Source organism: Ranitomeya imitator, chromosome 2, assembly GCF_032444005.1.
Source record: "Ranitomeya imitator isolate aRanImi1 chromosome 2, aRanImi1.pri, whole genome shotgun sequence".
NCBI lineage: Eukaryota > Metazoa > Chordata > Amphibia > Anura > Dendrobatidae > Ranitomeya > Ranitomeya imitator.
Window position 1 is genome coordinate 118,538,793 of NC_091283.1, and position 11,970 is coordinate 118,550,762.

The following is an 11,970-nucleotide window of genomic DNA, read 5'->3' on the forward strand; positions in this document are numbered from 1 at the left end:
AATGCAGTTTGACACTCCTGAGTGACCAACATAACAATGGAAATACACAAAGGGGTTCCCTGAGACGAGGCTTATTTTTTGGAAGACCCCAAGTTATTTATTATCAGGTACATCTGGATTTCCCATAAGAAAGGGAACCTGTTATGTTGAAAATGGTATCTAGTCCACAGGAAGATGTTTCAGAAAAAGAGGAGCTGATTAGATTGTTGTATATTTTTCTTGGAAAAATTTCAGTATAACTTGTATTTTGTTAACGGAAATCCCTGGTGTTTGTAGTACATAGTCCAGTGGGCGGTCCTAGTCAGTGATTGACAGTTTTTTTTCTGTATAACTGGAGGACCGCCCACTGGAATGATATTCATACAATCACCGGGGATTTCAATAAATAAGTTATGAGCTATACTGAAACATTTCCAACAAATTCATATATAATTGGGCTCAGCTCCTCCTGTACACCATCTTATCCACCGAGCGGACTGTACGGGCACTGCAGCAGGTTCTTTTTAAGTGAAACTTTGAAGATTTTGATTGCCTGTTGATAAGAAGAATCTCATTCCAGGGAATTGGAGAAGCACAAGAGAAATCTTGAAACAGTGTATACATGAAGAGATATAATCTATTTGTCCACAAATGCAGAGAAAAAAGAAGGCAGCACTCACCGATCTTCAGAAGCAGGTGTCTTTATTTACTCACATAACATCTTCACGGCTGGGAGTGCAGGGGTACAGAGTGTGGCGGGGACTGACAACGGCCGTTTCGCGCCTACCTGGCGCTTCTACGGGTCAGAGAAGCGCCAGGTAGGCGCGAAACGGCCATCGTCAGTCCCCGCCACACTCTGTACCCCTGCACTCCCGGCCGTGAAGATGTTATGTGAGTAAATAAAGACACCTGCTTCTGAAGATCAGTGAGTGCTGCCTTCTTTTTTCTCTGCATTTGTGGATTCATCGGCTTGTTTCCCGGCTATAGCACCCGACATCTGCAGGCTTTACTCCTTGCTGCTAGTGGACGGACACAGCTTACACACATTACGGTGGTGCGGTCAGCTGTTATCTCTATTTACAGATATAATCTATTTGTGTTCATTAAAATACAGTAGAAACAAGTTGATTACAGTAAACTGATGTATATATGATAGATGTTTGACCAAATACAAAATTCACATTAGTTATTGTATAATGATACCAGGAAATTATAATAATTGGTAGCGTAACACTGTCCACAGTACTCTGAAATGTTGAAACATGTTGAGCTATAGGTTGAAATTGATGGACTTATGTTTACCTTCAGCCTTAAAAACTATGAAACCTATATCCTCTCGTATCTAATGTAAATTGCTCTTGATCTTTGTACAGTTTGATTTTGTAAAGCTGATGGATGGAAAACATTTGAAGAAGCAAGAACCAAAAAATGCCGAAAACCCACAGCATGCACCTCGTAGTATCTTTCTGCCGTCTCTACAAGAAACGGGTTTCATTGAATACATGGATCAAGGTGCCTGGCATCTAGCCTTTTACAATGATGGCAGGAAGATGGAGCAAGTCATTGTATTAACAACAGCAATTGGTAAGTGTTCTCCGTAGATTACTTCACTAACCCATGTTTGACATTCCAGCGCAATGAAACCCAGATGAAGATTTCTCAAAAGACTCCCAGTATAATTCAATTTCTGAGTTGGTAAAAACGCAGAGGGGTAAATCTAATGTAAATCTACAGCATATTCTAAACAATTTGGTTGCTTGAAGTACAATACATTTTCATCTATTGCCATTTTCTAGTATTTTTTTATCCAAATTCCATAAGCTGCCCCCCCCCCTTACTGACTACAGACTACATGATACATATTACAAGTATATACATTTTCGAAACGCTTGTAATTTTTATACTGGCTAACACGGTACCAAGATATATTTCTTTCCTGTAATTTTTATAACATTCCTTTCATTTATAGATTTCTTGTTACATTTTTTAAAAATGTTTATACTTAAAGGGAATTTGTCACCAGGTTTTTGCCACCCAATCTAAGAGCAGCGTAAAGACAGACACCCTGAAGCCTGAAGCCAGCAATGTGCCACTTACTGCGCTGCTTAGTGTAACGAGCTAGGTGGTGGAACCACTGTGCCAAAGCCCAAAGAAGACCTGGAGGGGTGTGACCAGAAGCCTCACCCAATCCGACCACGGCCATGCAGCAGCTGATGACACCGCAGTCCGTGACACTGTATCGCTTCTGCCCCATGCTGATGCAGGTCACATGGATGTCATCAATGTGTGTTCTCTATATGCACGTGTGCGGGACGTTTTGCCATCCATGCTGACTGTAACATGGACATGGTCTGTGGAAACACACTGACATGTGCACAGACCCATTCATTTGAATGGGTCTACGTGTGTCAGTATCATATGAATAAGGAGTACGCAAGGAGCATAAGGGTAATCAGAAAAAATAACAATACTTTATTAAATTACATGTATAAATACAATACGCCAGTATTAATAGTGTGATAGTAACAAAAAATACAGTGCTCAAGGATGGTTAAAACAGTACATAAGTGGGCAACCCCCGGTGTGCACCGTCTATGGAGCCAGTGTGCAAGGAAACGGGTAAAGTGTACCGCTATAGGTGCATGTATATGTGATTGCACCAATACATTAACAATGCCCAATGGCGTGAGAAGAGAGGATGTCACATAGCTACACTTACCGATGCAAGGCACCAAGACAGGGCACACCGAACGGGATCCACCTATGCGACCCCCGACGCGCGTTTCGCCCACTGATAAGATGGCTTTATCAAGGGGAGAGTGTCACCAGTATGTGTGAAAACTGTCACCACACATCCCAGAGATACGGATGTGTAAAAGAGGCCTTATGGTGGAGTCATGGACACTGACCTTAACTGAGGCAAGTGAGGCCTGCAGTTCTTTGCATGTTGTTGTACGGTCTTTTGTGACCTCTTGAATGAGTCATCACTTCCCTCTTGGGTTAATTTTGATAGGCCGGTCGCTCCTGGAAAGGTGCACCTCTGTTACATGTTTTTGCCATTTGTGGATAATGGCTCTCATTATGGTTTGCTGGAGTCCCAAAGCTTCAGAAATGGCTTTATAATGTTTTACAGACTGATAGATCTCAATTACTTGGTTTTTCATTTTTTCCAAAATTTCTTTGTATCGCGGCATGATGTCTAGCGTTTGAAGAGCTTTTGGTCTACTTTACTTTGTCAGTCAGATTCTATTTAAAAGTGAAAATGGGAAGGAGCGCACTAATATATAATGTCACAGTCACCATCCAGGGGTGCAATACATAGTCTACATATAGAACATGACAAAGGCAAAGAGAAAGAGTAGACTAAAACTAGTATGCACAACCCAAAATATAGAGACAATAAGTAATATCATAAAGCAAAACACCTTTATTAAACACCTCAAAAAACATGTTAAAAACATTTAAAATCAAATGAACAAATCCCTATGCCCACCATATCCCATAATAAATGACAATCCCATAATACAACAGGAAACAGTAATATCCTACCCTAGATACACCTAATAACATATACTCTCCTGCAGAAATGTGCCTGTACCGGCTGCAAAGGACTCGACCACAATATGTCAGTATCCACTACTAATAGCCAAAAAGTACAACATGCATGCAATACATGGTCCTGAGATTGAAATATGGTAGCATGCTATATAGCAGCCGTAGATACAACCTGTCCTGCGTCAGTCATAGTATATGGAGATGCAGCAATGTCAAAAGGTGCAAGGCACCACAAGGGTTAAATACACATAGGACCAGGGAAATGGAGCCCCAAAAATGGCCCTGAGGTAGAAGAGGGATAAGGTGGGAGCACACCCTATGCGTATCGCTGCCGCTGCAGCTTCGTCAGGGGAAGTGAAGCTAAAGGTGCAACAGTGTGTGCTTAAATATAGAATCCAATCAAGTAAATTGCATACCTGGTGTGGGAGAGAAAGAGAGGTAGAAGCTGGAAGACGCCGGCTACGCCATGACAACATGAACACAAACATGGTGAGCAGCAATCCTAGAGCGTCCGAAGGGTCACATGCGCATGCGCAAACCGCGGTATCCGATAGGACCGCGTTGCACACGCACAGTGCCAGCCGGCTGAATGGACACATCATAGGACACAGGCAAAAAGGAATGGATTAAAGCCCGGGGGTCGGACTAAACTGGCAAGGCCAGCTAAATGGATGCGTCATGGGACACAGAGCAGAAGGGGTGGGATAGGGACCAAAAAGCAAAAAAAAAAAAAAAAAAAAAACCAATAATGACAAATAAAAAAGAGCAGAATGAGCATATAACAGCAGAACACGGAGACACAAGATATCCACCCGCAAGGTATCGGGAGATATCAGAATCATAAACATATGCTAATAATAAAAGCCACCAAAGGACACAACAAGACAGGGCATATAGAGCCACCCAGCAAACCTAAGGGAAAAAGGAATGTTATTATGGTAGGTAAGTGCACAAGTATGAGTGCACATAAACATATATACAACAACCATATACCTATACAATATATACCAATATCAGGCCAAAAACACACACATATACAGTGGGGCAAAAAAGTATTTAGTCAGTCAGCAATAGTGCAAGTTCCACCACTTAAAAAGATGAGAGGCGTCTGTAATTTACATCATAGGTAGACCTCAACTATGGGAGACAAACTGAGAAAAAAAAATCCAGAAAATCAGATTGTCTGTTTTTTTAACAATTTATTTGCATATTATGGTGGAAAATAAGTATTTGGTCAGAAACAAAATTTAATCTCAATACTTTGTAATATATCCTTTGTTGGCAATGACAGAGGTCAAACGTTTTCTGTAAGTCTTCACAAGGTTGCCACACACTGTTGTTAGTATGTTGGCCCATTCCTCCATGCAGATCTCCTCTAGAGCAGTGATGTTTTTGGCTTTTCGCTTCGCAACACGGACTTTCAACTCCCTCCAAAGGTTTTCTATAGGGTTGAGATCTGGAGACTGGCTAGGCCACTCCAGGACCTTGAAATGCTTCTTACGAAGCCACTCCTTCGTTGCCCTGGCGGTGTGCTTTGGATCATTGTCATGTTGAAAGACCCAGCCACGTTTCATCTTCAATGCCCTTGCTGATGGAAGGAGGTTTGCACTCAAAATCTCACGATACATGGCCCCATTCATTCTTTCATGTACACGGATCAGTCGTCCTGGCCCCTTTGCAGAGAAACAGCCCCAAAGCATGATGTTTCCGCCACCATGCTTTACAGTAGGTATGGTGTTTGATGGATGCAACTCAGTATTCTTTTTCCTCCAAACACGACAAGTTGTGTTTCTACCAAACAGTTCCAGTTTGGTTTCATCAGACCATAGGACATTCTCCCAAAACTCCTCTGGATCATCCAAATGCTCTCTAGCAAACTTCAGACGGGCCCGGACATGTACTGGCTTAGGCAGTGGGACACGTCTGGCACTGCAGGATCTGAGTCCATGGTGGCGTAGTGTGTTACTTATGGTAGGCCTTGTTACATTTGTCCCAGCTCTCTGCAGTTCATTCACTAGGTCCCCCCGCGTGGTTCTGGGATTTTTGCTCACCGTTCTTGTGATCATTCTGACCCCACGGGGTGGGATTTTGCGTGGAGCCCCAGATGGAGGGAGATTATCAGTGGTCTTGTATGTCTTCCATTTTCTAATTATTGCTCCCACTGTTGATTTCTTCACTCCAAGCTGCTTGGCTATTGCAGATTCAGTCTTCCCAGCCTGGTGCAGGGCTACAATTTTGTTTCTGGTGTCCTTTGACAGCTCTTTGGTCTTCACCATAGTGGAGTTTGGAGTCAGACTGTTTGGGGGTGTGCACAGGTGTCTTTTTATACTGATAACAAGTTTAAACAGGTGCCATTACTACAGGTAATGAGTGGAGGAAAGAGGAGACTCTTAAAGAAGAAGTTACAGGTCTGTGAGAGCCAGAAATCTTGATTGTTTGTTTCTGACCAAATACTTATTTTCCACCATAATATGCAAATAAATTGTTAAAAAAACAGACAATGTGATTTTCTGGATTTTTTTTTTCTCAGTTTGTCTCCCATAGTTGAGGTCTACCTATGATGTAAATTACAGACGCCTCATCTTTTTAAGTGGTGGAACTTGCACTATTGCTGACTGACTAAATACTTTTTTGCCCCACTGTATAAGTATAAATATGAACAGACTGATGTCCCTTGAGTCCGTGAGTATATATACGAGTGTTCTCTCAATGCCGCTATATAACGTTTCTGGTCCCGAGCTCATAGTTCCATAGTAGATGAAGCCGACACATTCAGATCTATACGAGAGAAAACACTCTTCATCACAAGCCCCTTCTGGCTTGCCAATCTCAAATGTGTATCCAAGCCAATGGTCCATAATGGGAGTTTGCCATAGAATCCGCATTCTAGCTGGAAGAGCAGAATCTCTGCTACATAAGGTGTCCTTTCCTTTGCCATAATGGCATACCGCACATCCACCCTCCAGGGTTCACTTCATTATCAATATGTCAAGGACCTTTACATCCATGTTGGTCCCCATAATAAGCTTGTGATATCCATATCCCAATTCCCAGGGATGATCATTACCCTTTTGGGTGCGTCCTCAGCCTTCCTGAATGGAGACAAATGCAAAATTAGATATGGGCATCAAATCCGAAAGGAACCAAAACAGACATCCCAGAAACTGAAACTGCCCCAATAGATCTACGTGCCAGCTATCCCAGGAACCCCGTGAAGAGCAATTCTTCATTTAGGCCCATGGGTGCGACCGCCTGAAGATCGAAAATCCACCTGGACTCAGCACGCAGGAGATGATTCGATATATTGCCACCCCTTTCGCCACAGGACACCCTCTGTAACCCCACAACTCGCAAATCCATGGGCGAACCCCTATGTTTAAGCAAAAGATGCGCCGCCACAGGAGTCAAGATTTTACCTTTGATTTGGTCCATAACCGCCAGGCGTATGGTTGATACGTGTTTTTGAAACCTCTTGCGTAGTTCTTGGGATGTTTGCCCTACATAGATCATATTACAAGGGCAACTTAGCACATAGATGACGTTTCTGCTCCTGCAGTTGATGTAAGCCTTTAACGCATGTCTGCTGGAATTCATGGGGTGTATAAATGTGTCCCGGGTAGGCGTCATAAAGGGGCAGACATTACATTCCCCACAGGGGAATGATCCCTTGAGGACAATACCCCTATTAAGTTTGACTGTAGGCCTAGAAAAGTGGCTCCTGGTCAACAACTGCCTCAGATTCGGGGCTCTTCTGGATGTCAATAACGGCCTATTGCTGATGACTTGTGTAGTTTGCATATCTGTTTGTAAGATCGGCCAATGTCTAGTGAGAATGTGTCTTACCTGCCCCCAGCTGTCATTATAGTCCGTGATGAACCTCATCTGCGATTCTCGAAAATGACCCACAGGAGTCAGAAGTGAAGCCTGATCGTGTTGTCTGGAAAGCCGTGGCAACCACTCGTTTGGGATAATTCCTCTGTCAGAAGCGGTCCGTCAAATGCCGAGCTTGCATCAGAAAGTCTTGATCCCGAGTACAATTACGTCTAATGCGTAAAAATTGTCCCGTCGGGACGCCCACCTTCGTGTGCCAGGGATGAAAACTGTTGAACTCCAAAAGGGCGTTAGTAGCAGCTAGAATGCGGATTCTATGGCAAACTCCCATTATGGACCATTGGCTTGGATACACATTTGAGATTGGCAAGCCAGAAGGGGCTTGTGATGAAGAGTGTTTTCTCTCGTATAGATCTGAATGTGTCGGCTTCATCTACTATGGAACTATGAGCTCGGGACCAGAAACGTTATATAGCGGCATTGAGAGAACACTCGACAATATACTCACGGACTCAAGGGACATCAGTCTGTTCATATTTATACTTATATATGTGTGTGTTTTTGACCTGATATTGGTATATATTGTATAGGTATATGGTTGTTGTATATATGTTTATGTGCACTCATACTTGTGCACTTACCTACCATAATAACATTCCTTTTTCCCTTAGGTTTGCTGGGTGGCTCTATATGCCCTGTCTTGTTGTGTCCTTTGGTGGCTTTTATTATTAGCATATGTTTATGATTCTGATATCTCCCGATACCTTGCGGGTGGATATCTTGTGTCTCCGTGTTCTGCTGTTATATGCTCATTCTGCTCTTTTTTATTTGTCATTATTGTTTTTTTTTTTGTTTTTTTTTTGCTTTTTGGTCCCTATCCCACCCCCTCTGCTCTGTGTCCCATGACGCATCCATTTAGCTGGCCTTGCCAGTTTAGTCCGACCCCCGGGCTTTAATCCATTCCTTTTTGCCTGTGTCCTATGATGTGTCCATTCAGCCGGCTGGCACTGTGCGTGCGCAACGCGGTCCTATCGGATACCGCGGTTTGCGCATGCGCATGTGACCCTTCGGACGCTCTAGGATTGCTGCTCACCATGTTTGTGTTCATGTTGTCATGGCGTAGCCGGCGTCTTCCAGCTTCTACCTCTCTTTCTCTCCCACACCAGGTATGCAATTTACTTGATTGGATTCTATATTTAAGCACACACTGTTGCACCTTTAGCTTCACTTCCCCTGACGAAGCTGCAGCGGCAGCGATACGCGTAGGGTGTGCTCCCACCTTATCCCTCTTCTACCTCAGGGCCATTTTTGGGGCTCCATTTCCCTGGTCCTATGTGTATTTAACCCTTGTGGTGCCTTGCACCTTTGACATTGCTGCATCTCCATATACTATGACTGACGCAGGACAGGTTGTATCTACGGCTGCTATATAGCATGCTACCATATTCCAATCTCAGGACCATGTATTGCATGCATGTTGTACTTTTTGGCTATTAGTAGTGGATACTGACATATTGTGGTCGAGTCCTTTGCGGCCGGTACAGGCACATTTCTGCAGGAGAGTATATGTTATTAGGTGTATCTAGGGTAGGATATTACTGTTTCCTGTTGTATTATGGGATTGTCATTTATTATGGGATATGGTGGGCATAGGGATTTGTTCATTTGATTTTAAATGTTTTTAACATGTTTTTTGAGGTGTTTAATAAAGGTGTTTTGCTTTATGATATTACTTATTGTCTCTATATTTTGGGTTGTGCATACTAGTTTTAGTCTACTCTTTCTCTTTGCCTTTGTCAGATTCTATTTAAGTGATTTCTTGATTGAGAGCAGGTGTGGCAGTAATTAGGCCTTGGTATGGTTAGGGTATTTGAACTCTGCTTCCCAAAGATGTGAGAAACCACAGTTATTTTATGTTTTAAGGAGGGGGCAATCACTTTTTCCACACAGGGCCCTATAGGTTTGGATTTCTTTTTCACTTAATAATAAAAGCATTAATTTAAAAACTTCATTTTGTGTTTATTTGTGTTATATTTGTCTAATATTTTAATTTGTTTAGTGATCTGAAACATTTAATGTGTGACAAACATGCAAAAGAATAGGAAATCAGGAAGGGGTAAACAATTTTTCACACAACTGTACACTTGCACAATATCTATACCGTACTTGAACTTTCTACAATTCATCTGTAAAGTAGAAGCTACTTATTTCTTAAGTTTTCAGAAAGCATTAGTTATGTAGACGGAGGAGAAGCACATGTCTATGAGCTATTGTTTTCAGCTCAGTATAAATGATGATAATGTCCACAGGATAATTTTGACAACAGCTTTACTTATGGATCATTTCAGGTAAACGTACGACTTGATGTATGAGGAATTAGTTGTATCCTCCAGTAAATCTAAATGATGTGTCACCACCATTTATTCCATATTCATCAAACTCAGTGTTTTCTTCATAAATTCTGCATCTGCTGGAGTCCGGCAAAGCTTGTGTGCTGCCTGTGATGTATTGGTGCCATTAAACTTTTTGAAGACTCCCAAGTACAAATTATCTTTTTTATTTTTTTTTTACCATATATCGAACCTGAGCAAGTGACATTGTAAGTGTATTAATCTCACACCCAGAACTCTATTTTAACATTTGTTTATTCAGTTTTACATACTGTGCTACACAGTGAATCATATTTCTTTAATATCGCTGATTTTATGACAATTTTATTCATCTGAAAAAAAAAATTCTATATACTCAAATACTTATTTAGGTTCTCGGTGTTTGAGAATAAAAGCTGGCATGATTATTTTTCCTGCAGAGGTAAATTTGCAGCAATTTCCTTGCAATTGAGTCACTCATAGCACATTACCTTTATAGCTGAATCCAAACTTTAACACAGTCTACTTTATGCCATTTTATTCACTCACAGAAATGATGGATGATTGCTCAACCAACTGTAATGGGAATGGAGAATGCATCTCTGGGCATTGTCACTGCTTCCCAGGATTCTTGGGACCAGATTGTTCTAGAGGTATGGATTCACAATATTTTTATTAGTTGCATTTATTTGAATGTTTAAAGTATTTCAGTGGCCAGTACAAAACACTGGCACATGACTTGTTCCTTCCAAGGACTGTCCTGTGGACTAGGGGGCACTTATTTCGAGTGGAAGAATGGCGATTCTGACAGCTAAATAGGAAAGGATTCTTTTCAGTTAGAGCAGTCAGATTGTAGAATGCCCGAACCCAAGAGGTAGTAATGGCCGACACTATAACAGCTTTTAAAAAAGGGCTGGACGATTTCCTTGATACACATAACATTGCTGGTTCTAGCTAGACTAGTGCCGAAATGTACAATTGGTGCAGAAATGTTGAACTTGATGGACCTAGGTGTTTATTCAACCTATGTAACTATGTATTTTGATAAAACTCAAGAATCCCTTTAATTTTCACCCTAATGCCCTGCGCAGGACACAGAATGCACCTTTTTTTTTACATCCAAACATGGTGAAGCATTACAAGATGGTACCAGTAAAATCTAATTTTTTAGCTCATTGATAAAAGTATTATAGCCAAGTGTAAGGCTGTGTGCACACGTTGCTGATTTTTCGTGGTTTTTTTTTAGCTTTTATTTTGCTATAAAAACGCTATAAAACCCCCAAAAACAGCATACATTATGCATCCCATCAATTAGAATGAATTCGTCAATTTTTGTGCACATGATGCTATTTTTTCCACGAAAAAAATGCATTGCGGTAAAAAACGCCGCACGTTCATTAATTTTGCGGATTTTTTGCAGATTTCCCACTATATAATGCATTGGGAAATGTTCAGAAAAATCGGCAAAAAAAAACGCACCAAAAACGCACTAAAATGCGCAAAAAACATGGAAAAAACGCATGCAGATTTCTTGCAGAAAATGTCAGGTTTTTCTCAGGAAATTTCTGCAAGAAATCCTGAACGTGTGCACATAGCCTAAAACTGCGAGCCAGGAACTTCTGACCAAACACAGTATATAAGTCCCTTCCTGTCCAACACCTGATGTTTAAAAGTGAGGTTCTTAACAAGGAGTACCTGTTAAACAGTTTGCAAAGTTTGCAAACAAATGAATATAGAGAATCGTGCATTCCCTCCAGATATCGTACACCGGGGCCATGTTCTTGAGACAGATATGAGATCTATTTATGTCATATCAAACATAATGGGAGATGGTCAGCTCACTGATCAGATGATGCTCAACACAAAACGCAGGACCCATGCTCAGAAAATGAGCCAATGTATCAATATGATCAATCCAGAAACAAAACCCTCTTTGAATAAAGTACACATTGATTTATTAAAATAATAGAAACACAACAAATGAAATAAAAACTACAGATGGGTTTTGGGATAAACTCTTTAATATTGAAACAATTAAAGAGTTGATCTGAAACATGTCTACTGTTAATATCTTAATAGGTGTGTTCCTAAGATTTTAATATGTTAGAATTAAGCTATATTTACTTTTATCCAAGTTGATTTTGGTGCTGAATTATATCTTCTCATTTATTCTGTATCTCCCTGTAAGCTAATTATTTTGGCAGTAAAGCCTTTGCATATATCTGCTTCATAAGCA

The 11,970-nt window shown here is 41.2% G+C and overlaps 1 protein-coding gene across 6 annotated transcripts in view; it reads left to right on the top strand.

The window, feature by feature from the left end:
- The window catches only part of TENM1 (teneurin transmembrane protein 1), a 1,319,573-nt gene that overhangs the window by 920,976 nt on the left and 386,627 nt on the right, over positions 1-11,970 (top strand). For all 6 annotated transcript variants that reach the window (XM_069747173.1, XM_069747175.1, XM_069747177.1 and 3 more), the window contains 2 exons: positions 1,353-1,563; positions 10,286-10,387. In XM_069747173.1, coding sequence (XP_069603274.1) covers positions 1,353-1,563; positions 10,286-10,387 — 313 coding nt within the window. The remainder of the gene's footprint in view (positions 1-1,352; positions 1,564-10,285; positions 10,388-11,970) is intronic.